The 18,888-nt window shown below is 44.4% G+C and overlaps 1 protein-coding gene and 1 pseudogene across 1 annotated transcript in view; one reads left to right on the top strand and one right to left on the bottom strand.

Moving 5' to 3' along the window:
- Positions 1-252: 252 nt before the first annotated feature.
- Positions 253-18,888, bottom strand: part of PCSK2 (proprotein convertase subtilisin/kexin type 2) — a 269,668-nt gene continuing 251,032 nt past the window's right edge. The window contains 1 exon segment of the mRNA NM_001131407.1: positions 253-3,250. Within this exon segment, the coding sequence (NP_001124879.1) occupies positions 2,764-3,250 (487 nt within the window). The 3' untranslated portion in view covers positions 253-2,763.
- Positions 5,358-5,736, top strand: LOC112130340 (dynein light chain Tctex-type 3-like; annotated as a pseudogene).

The following is an 18,888-nucleotide window of genomic DNA, read 5'->3' as shown; positions in this document are numbered from 1 at the left end:
TATTCTAAATTATTCTATTTTATTAAAAACTGACTTCCTAAATTGATTTTACAACCCACTAATGGATGTAACTAGAGTTTGAAAAATACTGCTGTAGATAATAATTTGTGTATGATTTATATGTTAATTATAAGTCTTTTATTCATACTTAGGAAAGCAGGCTCTTTAGATCTCTCTCTGGCAATTTTTAAATTATCTGTTCCTAGAATGGATGAAAGTATTTTCATGTACGATACAGCACATTTCACATAATTTCTGGAACGTAATGTTTTATTGTTGAGCCTCCTAATTTACAACATGTCTTTTGAAATTTACTTATAAAATTTTGTCACAGGGAGCAACAATGTTAACCTAATTAATCATTATTCACTTATTTTCATTTTTTAAAATAAATGACTATAAATAACTGTCTCTTGAGTTAGGATCAGGGATATCATAAAAACATCACTAGCGAGACATATGTTAGTATTAATACTGATGCAAAAAATGAAATAGAGACCAAATATTTATATATATATAGCACTATATATATTTTTATATATTGTATACTCATATCAAAACTTGCCATTTCTCTTAAGAAGCTGATAAGTTGCTTTCTAATTTTATAAATTACACCACACCTGTGAAAATATGGACAACTATTTTATATTTTTGCTGCTATATAAGACATTTAATGTTTATACAGAGAGCTGAAAAATTACAGAGGTGATGCAATGGGAGTTGATGAACATTTTCACCTGAATTTCCACTGGCCTTTTTCAGCCAGAATCATCTTGATATTCTCTGAATATTCTTTTAGAAATGAATACGGTATCTGTTTCTTCAATAAATACACATACACACATTATAGGTATATGTGTATATACATTTATACAAGTGTATGTATATATACACATATATACACACATGTATATAGTCTACATATGTATATATATTTCTGTGTGCACTTATACACACATGCACACATAATGTCCTTTGGTTTATTTTTAGACCATTAATGTGAAATGAATTTTCGATGATTTCCATTTATTTTTTCTTGAAATCTAAACTGGTTTAAAAAGACCTTTGCAACAAGTAATAAATTTCTTTTAAAAAATCATATTATTACACTTTAAAGCATGATATAGAGAAGGTCACAAGGTGTTAGAGAAGACAGAAATCCATGCCAATATGGGAGAAAAGAAAGCAAATGGGGTTTTCAGATTTCTCTCTTAAAGTGGCCACTTTCAGGGAATTGAACCTAGTGCTCTGTGTTGCTGGCTTGAAAGAAAGGTGCTCCAGGCTAAGCTCTATGCTCCCACAGGAAGGGAGATGGTGCCTGGAGAGGCTGAAGACAAAGCATTTCTTGGGCATGGATGTGCATTGGGACTGGGAATGAGAAGCCAATCTCTGGGTAGGTCACTTTGGTAATGTCTAGTTGGGAATGGAATGGTGACTTTTGGGCTGACTGTAACCTTTGTGTTGCATGTTAAATGGTCTCAGGGACTGCTCAGTTGCCGAGAAGGTGACTGTGTGCTCTCCTCACAGAGGTCTTCTCTCACCTCCTTCAGGCCTCAGGTTCCTCTGGGATGAATTGCATGGCCCTCTCTTGGCAGAAGAGGCTCCATACAACTGGAGAACTATGTGAAGATAGAGCTCACATCTTCAAACGTGCCCCTTTAACCTCCCATGACTCTTCCAGGACAGAGGCCTTTTTCCCAACACATTAATGACATCAAACTGTGGGGGAGTATGAGATTTCTCTTCCATTATATTACTTGGAAATCAAAGCCCACATCTATGTGTGTAAAGCTGTAAAAAAAAAAAATACTCTTGTCGCCTCTCACTCAGATCAGATTGAGAAACCTCAAAGTGACTTAGGAAAAGGGACATTCTTGTTTGAAAAGCTAGTAAACTACTCTTCACCAGGTGTGTTGCCAGGCTTGTCTTAATTTTTTTTCTCTTTTGGATAGCTATGTGAGGAGCCCCAGAAAATTGAGGCTGGGATGAACTCTATACAAACTGAGAAAAATTTGGGCTGCTCTAGCGGATTTTAACATAACTCAGAGCAGCAGCTGGTGAGAGCACAGCCACGCTCTATAAGTTTTATATTTGCCACGCTGGCTGAGTAGAGTGAATTATCTTGGCATTGGTACTAAAATATCCAGCACTCATGTTTCCTGGATCTCTTTCCCCATGCAGTAACTAGGGCTCTCTATGAATGGCATCTTTTGAATCACACCACCTTAATCTACATCCCTGGCAAATCTCACTAACTTCAAAACATTGCTCCCCAAAGGATTTATAGCACAGTGTCTCCTGTGCTTTCAGAGATGTGGCGCTCACCCCCTGTCCTCAGCTTTGATTTTCTTGTTACGTAACAGCCCCTCATTTGAGACCATGGACAATTGTTCCTAGAGTCACTCTATGTGGCTTTTAAAATACTTTCTTTTCTCTTCTCAGAAATAAAAAAAAATTGAGGGGAAAGCTGTCCCAGTTTTTTTTTTTTTTTTCAGGATATCACCCATTTGAATGACAGAAATAAAGAATTTAGAGTCACACATAGGACATGGATGTTGTTGGGAATGCTATATTGGGGCATAGAGTAAAAAAGATTGTTTCCATTGTAATGAAAATAATCATCGACAGTGAGCGAAGCTTCAGATTAAGAAGACGGAATTGCCTGTAGGGGTGATGGAATTGCTAGGTGCCTGCCTGAAATGTGGAGCGAGGACAGAGGCGGAGCTGGGGAGGGAGGGCGGCGGGAAAGGCGGATGTGCAGTGCTAGTTCTTGTTAAGGATGCTTTTCAGGCTTCTCTCCACGGCTTCGTCCAGCTCTTCCTCCAGCTCCTCTTTCTTGGACATGGCCAGCTTGGACTGGTAATCCCGCACCACCTGGTCGATGTATGGGGCGCTCTGAGTGCCATGCAGCATCAGGGTCCACTCCTTCAGCACCCCCTTCTGCGGGGCGCTGCCGACAAATCCCAGCTCCAGGGTCCAGGTGCCTCGGGCGTCTTCCCCCCACGTGTGAGTGGTCATGAAAGGCCACTTGTCAAAGCCCACCTTGGAGTCATCATCCCTTGGACGCCGGCTCAGCAAAATGGACTTGGTGCCCATAGGGGACGTCATGTTGATGTTCAGGTCTCCTCTCCTGGTTGCGTTGACCGTGATGACAGCCTGGACATGCTCCAGGTAGCGGACAAAATTTTCCTTCCCCTCACAGGCGTCGGTTGTGAGTGTCAGCACCAACTTGCCAGTGGATGGTATTTTCCTGAGGGCAGAGTGAAGAGGAGATAGGATAAGCAGTGGTGGGTGCACCTTACAAGGGATTTTGAGGGCAGCTTCAGGTAGCAGAAAGGGCAAGGGCTTTGGGGTCGATCAGACAGGCCTGAGTTTAGTTCCCATACTGGCTGTGCGAGCCTGAGTAAGTTACTTATCTCTTTTTTTTTGTCTTTTGAGACAGGGTCCCACTCTGTTGCCCAGGCTGGAGTGCAGTGGTGTGATCTCAGCTCACTGCAACCTCCAGCTCCTGGGTTCAAGTGATTCTCATGCCTCAGCCTCCCCAGTAGCCAGAGTTACAGGCATGTGCCACCACGCCTGACTGATTTTTTGTATTTTTAGTAGAGACGGAGTTTCACCATGTTGGCCAGGCTGGTCTTGAACTCCTGGCCTCAAGTGATCCAGCTGCCTTGGCCTCCCAAAGTGGTGGGATTACAGGTGTGAGCCACCATGCCCAGCTGTGAGCCAGTTACTTACGCTTGGAAACTTCCATGTGGAAGGAGAATGTAGCAGATGCTGTGATGTCCCTCCTGAGTCTCCTAAGTCCCTTCTGAGTTCACCTGCAGCTGAAGCTCCCTTGCACCTCCACTGCTTCCCACTCCAGGCACGAGAATCTCCCTGCGTTCCCCCGGTCTTCCTCCCACCTCCATGGAAGCCTGCACAGCCTGTGTGCAGCGTGGCCCAAAGGTGGCAGGGATTTAACCTTTGAGGGGTAATGCTCTCCCAATGACTGACAGGTTTTTACCCCGGCTTCTCTATTCCTCAGCGTGACAACTCAGTGTCTCTGTGGGACTGAGCTCAGCTGCCCACGGTGGCAACTCGCTCATTAATGCATTCTTCCTTGGCTTTTCTCCCTTTCCTTATTTTACATCTCCACTTCCTCACTTGTGTTACTTGGGATCATTTCTCAAAAAGCTGTCAGCATCCAAGTCTTGTCTCAGGTTGGACTTTTGGGACAACCCAGACTGAGGCAGGAACTCATAATGCCTTTCTTTCAAAGTGCCAAGTACTTTGATAAATAGAAGCTGTTGCTAATATGACTGCCATTACTACCATTAAGAAAAGCTGGGCCGGGAGCGGTGGCTCACGCCTGTAATCCCAGCACTTCGGGAGGCCGAGGCGGGCGGATAACGAGGTCAGGAGATCGAGACCATCCTGGCTAACATGGTGAAACCCACCCAGTCTCTACTAAAAATACGAAAAATTAGCCGGGCTTGGTGGAGGGCGCCTGCAGTCCCAGCTACTCGGGAGGTTGAGGCAGGAGAATGGCGTGAACCCGGGAGGCGGAGCTTGCAGTGAGCCCAGAGGGCGCCACTGCACTCCAGCCTGGGTGACAGAGCGAGACTCCGCCTCAAAAAAAAAAAAAAAAAAAAAAAAAGAAAAGCTGAAAATGGGTAAATTAATTCCAGTGAAAGGCAGTCCAATGAATGAACAGGAGACTTTGGGGGACTCTTTGGCGAGAGTTGGAGCGAGGTTAAGCCTAAGTACTCTCTAGGCTGTCCTTACAGGCAATCTCCTTTCTGGAGATGGCCTTCTTGGAGTGGGAGAAGCTCAAAGGTTCTTGCACTAGAAAGAAGGAAAAAAGGAAACCGCATTTGAGGATTGCATGGTGTAACAGAAAGACTCCAGACTTTGAGAATAAATCAATTTGGATTAGAATTCTGCTTCTATGTTTACTGCTCATGAGAGCTTGGGCAGGTTATTTAAGTACTCGAAGTTTCACTGTCATTGTGGATGGTTCTTTTTTTTTTTTTTTTTTTTGAGACAGAGTCTTGCTCTGCCACCCAGGCCGGACTGCAGTGGCGCCATCTCGGCTCACTGCAAGCTTCGCCTCCCGTGTTCTCGCCATTCTCCTGCCTCAGCCTCCCGAGTAGCTGGGACTACAGGCGCCCTCCATCTTGCCCGGCTAATTTTTTATATTTTTAGTGGAGACGGGGTTTCACCGTGTTAGCCATGATGGTCTCGATCTCCTGACCTTGTGATCCGCCCACCTCGGCCTCCCAAAGTGCTGGGATTACAGGCGCGAGCCACTGCGCCCGGCCGGATGGTTCTTGTGTGGTTAAATAAGACCATGTATAAAATACCAGGCATAGGCGTCGCTCCGCTCCCAGGGAGAGCAGGCGCTACCATGGAGGAGTGCCATCGCCACTGCGACGAGGTTGGCCTCAATGCTGAGGAAGCGCACAATATTGTCAAAGAGTGTGCAGATGGGGTTTAAGGTGGTGAAGATTATAATTACAACAACATCAACCAGTGCACCACAAGCATAGTAGCATAATCGTTAACACATCTGGTTAAGTTGGGAAAAGCTTATAAATGTATTATGAACTGTGCAGTGGTCCAGAAGAGCGCATATGGCTTTCGCACAGCAGCTCCTGTTTTTGGGATACCACATCTGATGGAATCTGTACTGTAAGATGGGAGAAGGGGACCATGAACTGAATTGTCAATGTTTTTGCCATTGCTGTTGTTCTTTGACTAAAAATGTTGGGTTAAAGCCATTAACTTAAGAATTTGTCAGTGTATTCTTTCAAAAATAGTTATTTATTAGTGTGCTAGATGACAAGCTTGCAATATACTTTAAAGCTATCAACAAAAACTGAATATTATAAGCAAGCAATATCATAGTAATTGGCAGATTATCTCATATTCTATGCAGCATCATTTAAATACAAAAAATATAATGCTAGCAAAAAATAAATGCAGAAATATGGCATGACATGAAAATACAATCTTACATTTACATTAGCTTTTCACTAATATTTTGTACCTAAGGTGATGGGGAACTCCATTCAGATAATAAAATTCTCTTTCAGCTAGAGAAGTTAACAGGAATAAATATATGAACAAATAAGCTGCAAGGATAAATGTGGAGAAAATGATGAGAATTAGCTAATATCTTTTCATTTTTTAAAACTTTCTTCCCCTCACTTAGTTGTACATAATATTTAGTGGAAAGTAATTTTTAAAAATTTTCTATCAACTAATAGCATAGTAACAACTATGATTAACTTGTTTACTTTTTCTGAGGATTAGTAAATCGATTTTTTTTAATTTCAAATTTTTGGATTTATACTTGAGGGTGAATTAAATCTGGTAAACTGAATTTCCTAGTTAAATAAAATTAGTTGCAGTATATGATGAACAGTATATGACTCAAAACAGCTGCCTTACAATTCATTCCATGTGGAACAAACATTTATCAGATGCCTATTATGGGCATGTGTCTCTGCTAAGCACTATAGTTATCAATGTGCTGTGCAAATGCTAAGTTCCTTTTAGCAATTGTTCAGTTGGAAGACAAGTATTAATATTTGGGGAAGGAAAAAAAACAGTTGTTTTACAAGGGAGGAAAAAAGTGAGTCTGGTTACACATATAGAAGTAAGCAAAATGAAAAGCACATATTGCTTTCTGACAGAATGATAGATGTAATTTTAAGAGTTGCTCCTAGCAAGTTAAAAGTGCATATAAAATATGCAACTCTTAGTTAAAGGCCTTATTATCAGTCTTATCTATACAAGTAGTAAATTTTGTCATTGCTTTAATTACAACCATCTGTAAATAATTTTGAAGACTTATTATGTGGGGTTCAAATTGAGTGGAATAAAGTATAGATTAAAAGTATACAATCATTAGCAGGTTATCTCAGGGCTTATGAAATTTAATTAAATTTATTAAGAAAATAGATAAAAATTAGGGTACACAGCTGGCCACCAAATGCGAAGTCAATCTGCTACTTAACCCTGCAAACAAAATCAGTTTTGCATATTACCACTAACACTAATACGTATAGAGAGTGGAGCCATAACTCATTGAATTTTGGAGAGGAATAAACTTAGTGTTAATATTGACGATATTAAGGCAACATTCTTGTAGGAATACCATGTGCATGTTTGATATTTTGCCAAATAACAATAATTAATACTTGTTAAATGTTTAATAATATTAACAAAATAAAGGAGTTTAACACAGTGATCTTTGTTTTTGGCACATCAAAACTTCTCAGTCATTATTCATGTTTCTTTATGCTGCTGGTTTTTGTGCCTTTGAAGATTATAATAGTGACCAACATATATATGCAGACTTGTTTTTTATTATTGTTGTTTAAGCCTGATTTAAGAAAAAAAAATTCATACCTCGTGAACTTGCTATCCGCTCTGTTTCTAGTTAAAATATAATAAATATTATCTTCCTGTGCTAAAAAATAAATAAATAAATAAATAAATAAAATAAAATACCAGGCACAATGCTTGGCACATGTACTGGCCCATTGCCTATGCAAATATCCTTCCTCAACATGGCTTTTATTTTGGAGTATAAATAAAATATTTTTAAACACACATCTTGTAAAGCACATTTACAAAAAGACAGCGGTCGCACGCCCAGTTGGAGTCAAGCCTTGGTTCTGCATTGCCCTAGGAACCAAGGCCATGAACCTGGGAGGCCTTGCTGAAACATATAGTGCAGTTCATTAATACTCTCTGGAGGAACTTTACAAATATAGACTTAAACATTTTCATGGAGTACTGCTGTGTTCCCCTTTCCCACCCCCGGATACTGATGCTGAATGATGTATGGAGTGTCCATCAGCTATGGGGATCCAGTGATGGTGGGGGTGGTCTTTCTGTTCCCAGGATCTAGGGAAACCATCCATTTGGTGGAAAGCAGGCATTAAGCCAGCTTTGGAGATTGGGGTAATGAGGGCCATAACCTGGATTTCTCAAAGAAGGTGCTATTTATTCAGAACAAGATCAGAAACAAAACAGGTAAGGTGATAAATAACTAAAGATTGGGCTGTAGCCCAGAAGTGGACAGCTGTGTAGGGTAGCACAAAGAGTCTCAGAGTACGAGTCCAGTTGTGGGCAAGTATTTGCCCTATCTGAGCTATTAATTCCTGCCCTGAACAGTTGCTGGCAAGATAAATTATCCTACATATACATTATATATGTACATATATATAATGTGTCTATATGTGTATATACATGTATACTCATATACATAGTATATTTACAAATGTCTAGATCACCACTGGCCAATAGGACACTCTACGATGATGGAAATATTCTATATATATAATCTCTAGTATGGTAGCCACTGGCTACATGTGGCTAGTGAGCAATTGAAACATAGATCATGTGAGTGCAGAAATGAATGTTCAATTTATTTTATTCAATTTTAATTAATCTAATATGTTATTATATAACCAAGTGTGGCTGGTTGCTTCTGTACTGGACAGTGCGGGTCTACATTGTTTATGTATGTTGAATTTGAATCTGATAAGAACAACAACAACAGGCAGAGAGTCTCTTGGCCTTCTGTTTCAAGGGCATTCAGTTTTTTCCTGGCTCACAGGCTCTAGGAAAAGCAGTTGGGGAAACTGCAGCTTTGTTTTGCAGGTTTTCTGGCCACCTCTCTGGAGGTCTCTGAAATATTCATCCAGAACCTCAAGGTATGAGGGAAATGACACATTCTACCACAGGGTTTCTATGCAGACAAGCAGCCAGGCCCAGAATCGGGCTTTCCTTCTAGAGTTGAGCCTGAGGGGCTTTCGGAGTCTCTGAGAAGCACAGAAGCAGAGAATGATAACAGAAAGAGAGACCCTGGCTCTGAGTTCTGTGTTGAATTTGAGCTCTCTTTTCTATCCTGTAGTCTAGGGCTTCTTGAAAAGTTTCAGGAAGGAAATTCATAAGCCAACAACCAAAGACTGTAACTGAGTGGCAATCATTATAGATATTATAAAACATCACTAATCATTTGTCAAGTGCAGTAGTCACTATTATCTTAAGAATCCAGAACACCAGCTGAATTCTAAGAAAATCTGTTTTCTGTCCCAATTTGCACCCAGGACCCTTGTGGATTGGAGTCATAGTGACAGACCCCTTACAAGTCAATTTGTAGAGACTCTGGCAGAAAAATGGCATTGCTTCCCTTGTGGAAAACTGAAAATATTCTTCAATTGGCTAAGAATCAGAGATGAAACAGCCACTTTTGCTAGAAATAAGATCACAGCCCACCATACGTGAAGTTTCTGTGAATTAACTATAAGGTCCTTCACTACGTGAAAAGAGTTGTTCTAGTGCTTGGATGACCTCTTATGATGGAAGGAGAGAAATATGGATTAGACTAAACCTGAGATGACCTTCAGGCATACCATGGTAGATGGTGATAGTGCCTCGTTCAGATCCCCTTCCCTGAGCTGTGCACCACCCCAGATGCTGTGGGTATTGGCTGCTAACTGTGGTCTTCTGCCTGTGTCTCTGAAGAATCACCCTCAGGAGCTATGGAAACCTGGCTGAAATAAGAATACATAAAACCAATGCTCCTGCCCCCAAGCGGGACAACTGTGTGGTGGCGTTGATGCTCCAAAGCCCCTGGTGGATCAGGCCACATGCACATACCTGGTTCCACATCCTTTCTTGGCTACTTCTGCCCCTCCCAAATCCCTCACTCTCTTACAGTTCTCCCTGAAAAGCCCTCCCTCAATAAAGCACATGTACCCAAACCCAATCTCAGGCTCTGCTTCCAGGCAACCCAACCTAAAACAGGTGTTATCTGTCTCTAGAGAAGAGCAATTGGAAACTGATTACCACATCCCTCTGCACAGTGTCTGAGGCCTATTGACTATATTCATGTCATCGTTGGTGATACAGAATATGGGCCTCATTCCATCTGTGGGCTCAGTCACTCTCACTTCTTTTGCTTTCTTTAAAAAGCCCTTAAGAAGTTATTGTAAAGATAGATGTAGGCTGGGGACCACTTTGACATTAAGGGCATGGCAGAGGAGCCTGGAATTTGAGTCCCAAGAAGGAGCCTCATTGGCAGAACAACAAGGGCTGGGGTGTTCCTGTCTGTGTGAATCTTCCATGGCAGCTGTCGTGTCTGTTTCTCCCAGGAGCCCCATGCTCATGGGGAAGACCTTAGCGACTAAGACCAAGGGAGGGAAAATGACAGCGAGGCTGAGAAGGGGAAACTAGAACACAGGCCACTGACTGGCCAGGCTAAAGGTCTTATTTGAGAGTGAGTGGTGTGCATTTTTGATAGAGGGTGCAAGGGAGAGATGGAGGGAGACTGAAAGACATATTCCATGCATCTTGGAAAGCCGAAAGACAGGTGTGAGTAGGGAGAAACACACAAACTTGTGTTAAGAATCACACATTTTCCCAGGAGCCTTGGACACTGGGGTGTGCCTGGGGGTCACAGGCCACGCTGGCTTTGGAGCATCAACGCCACCACACAGTTGTCCTGCTTGGGGGCAGGAGCGTGGGTTTTATGTATTCTTATTTCAGCCAGGTTTCCATAGCCCCTGAGGGTGATTCTTCAGAGACATGGGCAGAAGACCACAGTTAGCAGCCAATGCCCACAGCAGCTGGGGTGGTGCATAGCCCAGCGAAGGGGACCTGAACGAGAGGCATTGTCACCATCTACCGAAACCCCCTTAGCCATGGTGTGCCTGAAGGTCATCTCAGGTTTGGTTCAATCTATATTTCTCTCCTCCCATCATAAGAGATCATCCCAGCACTAAACAACTCTTCTCATGTTGGCTGGGGAGTCTGGCTTTTTTAGCACCACGGAGAGACTGCCAGCTAGAAAAACTCCCCGATCCTGCCCTGCCGTGTGAACTGCTTGCTGCACAGGAGCTGGGTCCGCTGAGAGAGGAGACATGTGGCTGGACTCTTCTGAGAATGTTAAGTTACTATGAAATTAAATTAAAAGCGTGCTGTGAATTCCAGAGGCAGCGAACTTGGTAGAGAAAGAACACCATTCTCCCCTCACAGGTCAGGTTTTTGGCTGGCATCGTGGCATTGGGAGAGCCTAGGAACAGTATTTTCCAGATGTTTCTTGTTTCTCTCTTTTTTTGCTCGCTTGTATTTTCTGGTTTTCTTACAGTGACCACGTATTGCTTTTATGAGAAGAAAAGGAATTGAACATTCTTATTTTAAAGCAAAAAGGAGATACATGCTCAGGAATTGTCAATTTATAAGAAGGTTAAATAGGAGGAGGTTGGTGGTGGAACAAAAAGAGGCTCTGCAGAAATATTTTAAATAGTCACAGGGTGTTAGTTTCCAGGCCATGATCTGGAGCTCATTTGCTGCAGAAAATGAAGCATGCTTTCTGGAGGTTTAAGAGTTCTTAGGTCGGGCGCGGTGGCTCACGCCTGTAATCCCAGCACTTTGGGAGGCCGAGGGGGGCGGATCACGAGGTCAGGAGTTCAAGACCAGCCTGACCAACATGGAGAAACCCCGTCTCTACTAAAAATACAAAAATTAGTCAGGCATGGTGGTGTGTACCTGTAATCCCAGCTACTCAGGAGGCTGAGGCAGGAGAATCGCTTGAACAGGGGAGGCGGAGGTTGCAGTGAGCTGAGATCACGCTACTGCACTCTAGCCTGGGTGACGCAGCGAGACTCGATCTCAAAAAAAAAAAAAAAAAAAAAAAGAGTTCTTCTTTGACCTATTAGAGATAATATGCAAAATCCTAGTGTTCCAGTCTTATAAAAGACAAACTTGGAGTTGTGGGGGTGGCTTGTATCTTTATTTTATTGCGTATCATTGCAAGTAAGTGTTTAAACTGCCTTGTGTCAAGAAATAGGTGTTGCTTCCCAGGAGGCCCTGGGGAATGCTTCTTCTGTTATGAATCTTCAACTGTATGATAAAGTTGTGAAGCTGTGGCCTGGTATGGTGGCTCATGCCTGTAATCCCAACACTTTGGGAGGCCAAGGCAGGCGGATCACCTGAGGTCAGGAGTTCGACACCAGCCTGGCCAACATGGTGAAACCCCGGCTCTACTAAAAATACAAAAATTAGCTGGGTGTGGTGGTGGATGCCTGTAGTCCCAGCTACTCGGGAGGCTGAGGCAGGAGAATTGCTTGAACCTGGGCAGTGGAGGTTGCAGTGAGCCAAGATCGTTCCACTGCACTCCAGCCTGGGTGACATAGAAAGACTCTGTCTCAAAAAAAAAAAAAAAGTTATAAAGCTGTGATTGTTTTGATAGAATAATCACAATAGTAACAATGACAGCCACTCTTTCTGAAGTGCCCAAGATGCGTGCTTTTGTGGCAGTCACATGAGGACACTCAGCAGGTGGCCATGGTGAGGTTTTCTCCTCCCCCTGTAGCAGAGCCAGGTGGGCATGAACTTGTGCAGGAAGCCTCTGCAGCTTGGGAGTGCTGGTCCACAGTCCCCCAGGTGGCACAGGGCCAAGCACACGCTGACTTCTCACTCCCATGCTGCTTCTGGCATTGATACCAGGTTTTAACATTTATCTCCAAATTCACTTAAACTTCAGAGCTGGATCACATATTTTGGCACAGCCTTAAAGGAACTCAGTGAACAGTCCCCTCAGGGTGCCCAGAGGGGCTGGGGGCAGCTGTGTTGGACAGGTCACTCCCAGCTGGCTGATGGGGCTCGCCTGGGCTGGCTCTGCTCATTCCACACACAGCTGGTGCAGCTGCTCACAGCCAGGTGTATTTTCCCCTTTGATTGTAGCTGAGCATCCTTCACTGACTCTCTTGATAAAGCCTCTTTAGAAAATTGCTTTTCAAATTGACTCCATCTCCGGGAAGATTAATGCCAAGGAAACACACAAACCTGACAATCACCACTCACTCCACCTTGGAAGCTGTTTCTGTGCAGCCCTGCACATTATGGAGAATGGCAATTGCCACGGCCGTTGATTCCTCTACCCCACCGCTCCATGAGTGTGCTTCGTGGTCATAAGGGCCTCCTCTGTCAAGCGGCACAGCCAGCCCTGGGGCTGCTCTCCAAATCTCCCTGTGTAGCCTCTGTGTCCTTCAACAAGTGTATTTGCCCTAGACCTAACTCATCTGCATCTGAGAACAAGTTCCGGTGGGGGGGTGGATGAGGAACTGGAGGGCACTGAGAGGAGGCAGAGCCCTTCCAACCAAAGCAGAGCCTCCTTCCCACCTTTGCCTTGTTGGCCCGCCGGTCCTATTGCCAGGAGTCAGACATTTCCCTTGTGTCCGGCTGATGCTGGCTGAATATTTTCATTCCCTCATTCATTTAAAAAATATTTATCACCTGTCTACTAAATGCCCAGCAGTATTGTAGGCACTAGGGGTACACCAGTGAATACGACAGATGAGGGCCCAGTCCTTTGGGAAGGCCCAACTGAGTTAGTGCTGAAATATAGTGCTCTCCCATTTATCTTCATTGAAAACACTGCATTGATCTTGCATAAAGTTCCTGGATAGTTGTGAGATGTTGGGATGATCACATCTCCGGACCTCAGATTCCTTACAGGGACTTGGACAACATTATTTCCAGTGCTCCCTCTGGCCTTGAATTCCACATGTATGCAGATTATGATGGAATGCTAAGCATATTCAGAAACTGGGAGATAAACTGCTGTTCATCTCAACATATGCCCTCATTCCCTCTCTCTCCTTCTCTCCTGCGGTGCTCCCCTCCTGCCTTCTCTCATAATCACATGGTGCTTGACGATCATTAGAGGTCTGTCCTGCTTGTCCAGTGCAATCTCAGAAAATAAAGCCTGGTATTGACATGCAGCTTGACTAAGAGGGCCGCAGTATATTCCAAGCTAACTCTTCCCCTAAATACTGCAATGGTGTCGCCTTTTTGTTAATTGTAAATATTGCTTATATGCAACTAAATGTAGATATTGTGCCAGTTGCACTGCCTGTGAGGGACATTCCAGCCCCCACCCTCTGCTTGCAGAGTGTCTGTAAAGGCACAGACATTGTAAGTCTTTCTCCTTTTGCAATAAGGGAATGAGGTACTAGGCCCCAGGGCCTTGTGGAAGGGATAAGGACATTGGAGTTAAGGCCGTTTGCTTTATTTGTCTGATCCTGTTTTCTCACCTAAATTAAGACTAGGGATGCCAACCTCCTGTGATTAAATGAGATAGTGGAAGTAAAGTGCTATCCCAGTGACTTTCCGAGAGAAGTTCTTAGCAGCAGTTTTTACTAGCACCCTCCCAAAGCTGCCTTTAGGCTTCTAGGATGCTGCAATTGGATGTCGTGCTGGGGGAAGGCATGAGGCTATAAAATGGACCAGCAAGCCTTTCTTGCAGTCTCATCTTCTTGACACCCCTTCATAGAGTTTATGTTATTAAATCTCCACTTCCCAATCGGTTTGCACAATTCAGCATCCCTCCTGCTAAGATGTAACTACCAGATGTGCCTTAGACATGGCTGTCCAAGATGGTAGCCACTAGCCACATGTTGCTATTTAAATTTAAATTAATTAGAATGAAATAAAATGAAAACTTTTGTTTCTTAATCACAGTCGTCCAATTTCTAGCACTCAATAGCCACAAGCTACTGTATTGGACAGTGCAGAACATTTTCACCACTGCAGAAAGTCACTGCACTTCCAAATTTCTCAAGAAATTATTCTGAACTCTAACAAGGGAAACAGTTGTCAACGCCCATTTCATGTTGACTTTGGGTAAAGTTAGTTATGATGAGTAGGGTTTAGCCTTAAATTCCCCATTTGGACAGTGGTTCCCAGTCTTGTCTCTTTGTTCATTCCCAAAAGACACTGCAGACCTTGGCATTGTAGACCAGTGACAGGGCCTCTGGAATGCCAGCGGTGGGGTTTGGGAGATGGGAGCACCCACTAGGTGGGTGTTTCAGAATCCCCAGGGGAATGTTTACTGAAACTCCCTCTCCCACCCAAGCCTCACCTTCCCCAGGGGGAGTCACTGAGATACCTGAGAGCCCACCGTGAGCGGTCAAAGTGACTGGGCTCAGATCCCAGTTTGGCTGCTTAGTAGCTGGATGACATTTGGCATGCCCTTGAACTTTCCCAACCTCCTGTCATCAGTAATGGCACTGTGAGCCCACAGCAGGGCTGCTCTCACATATGGCCTAATGTAGTGAAAAGGTCATGTAGTGAAAAGAGCCTGGGGTTTGGGTTTAGATGGGCTTTGCTTCAAGTCCTGCTCTGCCCTTTGTGACTCTGAGCACATGTTTTTTTTTTTTTATCCTTTCTGGATCTCAGCTTCCTTGTGTATAAAAAGTAATAATGATAGGACACACCTCCTGGGCTTACAAGGATTAAATACAGTAATGTAAATGGGCCTAGCATATACCACATCTAGTTGGTGCTTCGCCCTGACACACAGCATGGGACCAGTTTGTTGTTAAGGCTGCAAAATATTCACCCCCACTCCCACCTCACTGTGTGAGTGTAAGGCACACCCTCAACAATAGGGTGGCTGTGAAGCTTATGTGTATGAAAGCACATAGCATGCAGTTGGCACTCAATAAAAGTGACTTCCAGTCTTCACTTACATTTACAGCCTCTGTGGCCTTGACTGTGGCAATCAACTTGTTTAGAGCTCAGAGAAGTCTGTCTTGCCAAGAGGAGGGATACGGGAGTGAGCAGAAATGATGTGTGGACACAGCAGCTTTGGAAAATGATGAGGAACTGTGCAGAGTAGCTATTTTTATTATAGGACATTTATAACATCACTTGGGACTTGGGCAGCTCTGTGTTTTTAGATTATTACAGGGCTTGGGCTGAAGCTTTATTTTTTCCATGTGGTGCTGATTAGAGTGAGGCCTTCTTAAATCATGGACTGTTTCATGGAAAAAAAATACTCAGCTTGGGAGTAATCCACTTGGTGCCACTTTCTAGGGGCTCAGTGAGTAAACAATGAGGATGCTCACTCATGGGAAGATGCTTGTCCATGGGAGGATGCTGGCCCATGGGAGGATGCTGACCTATGGTGGGCTGCCCGTCTACAGCAGGATTCTGGCCTGTGGAGGATGCTGACCTATGATGGGCTGCCCGTCTACAGCAGGATGCTGGCCTGTGGAGGATGCTGACCTATGGTGGGCTGGCCATCTACGAGAGGACACTGGCCTGTGGAGGATGCTGACCTATGGTAGGCTGCCCGTCTACAGCAGGACACTGGCCCGTGGGAGGATGCTGACCTATGGTAGGCTGCCTGTCTACAGCAGGACGCTGGCCCGTGGAGGATGCTGACCTATGGTAGGCTGCCCACCTACAGCAGGACGCTGGCCTGTGGGAGGATGCTGACCTATTGTAGGCTGCCCGTCTACGGCAGGATGCTGGCCCGTGGAATGATGCTGGCCTATGGTGGGCTGCCCGTCTATAGCAGGATGCTGGCCTGTGGGAGGATGCTGACCTATGGTGGGCTGCCCATCTACCGCAGGATGCTGGCCCGTGGAGGATGCTGACCTATGGTGGGCTGCCCATCTACGAGAGGACACTGGCCTGTGGAGGATGCTGACCTATGGTAGGCTGCCCATCTACAGCAGGAAGCTGGTCTGTGGGAGGATGCTGACCTATGGTGGGCTGCCCATCTACCGCAGGATGCTGGCCCATGGAGGGTGCTGACCTATGGTGGGCTGCCCATCTACAGGAGGACACTGGCCCATGGGAGGATGCTCACCTGTGGTAGGCTGCCCGTCTACAGCAGGACACTGGCCTGTGGGAGGATGCTGACCTATGGTAGGCTGCCCATCTATGGCAGGATGCTGGCCCGTGGGAGGATGCTGGTCTATGGTGGGCTGCCCGTCTACAGCAGGATGCTGGCCCGTGGGAGGATACTGACCTATGGTAGGCTGCCCGTCTACAGCAGGATGCTGGCCCATGGGAGGATGCTGACCTATGGTAGGCTGCCCGTCTACAGCAGGATGCTGGCCCATGGGAGGATGCTGACCTATGGTAGGCTGCCCGTCTATGGCAGGATGCTGGCCCGTGGAGGATGCTAACCTATGGTGGGCTGCCCGTCTACAGCAGGACGCTGGCCCGTGGGAGGATGCTGACTTATGGTAGGCTGCCCGTCTACGGCAGGACACTGGCCCGTGGGAGGATGGGCATCCCAGGGCACATGCTTGTCCATTGGAGGATATTTTAGGCTGAGAGGATATGTGATTTGGAATTTGCATAAAAATCAGACAATTATTTCACCAAAAATTCTAGGAGATTACTATCTTTTTATTCTACAGGTGTAAGCTAGAAGTGTTCACATCTAGTCATGGATGAGAAGGAGAGGCAATGTTACATTTATTAAGTGCCTACTGTGTGCCTGCTGTAGACTTGTGTGTTGCTAAAGTCTCCCAGCAGCCTGCGGAGGAAAGACATTAGCTCTGTTTTACTGGTGAGGAAAGAGAACAAAATCTCTTATTTTGGGGCCCATTAGGATAGAATTCAGGGGGTCTAATAATTTCAATGGAAAAAATCCCACATCTTAATTTTCACTAGATTATAACAGAAACTTTTCTTCTCTTTCAATTATGAATGCAGGCCACAAAGCAGAGTGGCATTAGCTCCGCCTCGGACTTTGTCATCAAAGAGCTGGCAGATTTTCATGTCCCACCACAGCCACTGCATGGATCTTGTAGCAGCAATTAGTCATCACTGCTGCTCTGAAATTATTGTGGCCATTAGACTTGCCACTAGAGCTTTTCACTTAATGTGCTGACAAGGGGACATATATTTCAGCATGAATTTGTTTTCTAATTGGTTTCAACATAATTGGTTTCCTTTGCAATCCAGTGCATTTTATCTAATGAATTTGGAAAACATTAGACTGATGGGGCCCATAGACGTCACCATGCTGTCAAAGGGAGACAGGGCACAAAGGTTGAGAATTGCTAAAGCAGAGGGTCAGAAATGTCAAAAGTAGTGTCTAAGTTGGTGAAGTCAAGATCGGAATTCAGGTCTGGGTAACTGAGTAGAAGAGATGCAGCAAGTCTAGGACCAATGAAGAGTGGTGAGGAGGATAAAGTCTGAGAGGGGTTGGACTCTGGCCAGGCTCAATGGTCCTCAGAAATATAGCCCTGGCAGGGAATGAATTTTACCACCATTTAAATGACATAAGCCATGGAGGTGTATTCTCAAGATAGAATGAGAATGAATGAGCTACGACTATACACAGTGACCTGGACAAATCTCACAAGCCTCATGCTGAGAAAAAGAAACTGGACACAGTCCAGTCTGAAAACTGGTGAAACGAATCTACAGAGAGAGAAGCAAAAACAAAGGGTGCCTGTGGAGTGTGTGGACAAGCTGGAAGCGGGTATGAGGAATCTTCCTGGGTTGATGGAATGCCTCATCTCTTGATTCAGTGGTAGTTACCAGGGTGTATACATTTATCAACACTCAAATGATACACTTAAGTTCTGTGTATTTGATGATATGTAAATAATACCTCAGTGATAATAATAAAAATTACTATCTCCATTTTGCTAAAGCATCAAGGAGGACAGAGATAAATTAAGAAGTATCCTTACTGACCAATCCCCTTGCCAAGGTGGGGCAGTTGGAGGGGAAGTGGGTGCAGTTGACTAACGCTGTGGTTTCTGTGTAGGGAACCCCTTACACAAATCCCTCCAAGTGGCAAAATCCACCTCACTCAGAGGAAAATCAAGTCCTTAGATTGTCCTACAGGTAGAATGAATAAATAAATTGTGTTATAGTCATACACAGGAACACTCTTCAGCAATGAGAAAAAGCTATAAGTACACATTAAACATGACTGGATCTCACAAACATAACTCCAAGCGAAATAATCTAGTTGTAAAACAGGACATAGTGTATGATTCTAGTAAGTATGGAACAGGCAAATTAAGCTATGGAGTTAGAAGTAAGAATATGGCTACGCTGGCGTGGGGA

The sequence above is a fragment of the Pongo abelii genome, chromosome 21 (assembly GCF_028885655.2).
Source record: "Pongo abelii isolate AG06213 chromosome 21, NHGRI_mPonAbe1-v2.0_pri, whole genome shotgun sequence".
Classification (NCBI taxonomy): Eukaryota; Metazoa; Chordata; class Mammalia; order Primates; family Hominidae; genus Pongo; species Pongo abelii.
This window is presented reverse-complemented; position numbering and strand designations above follow the sequence as displayed.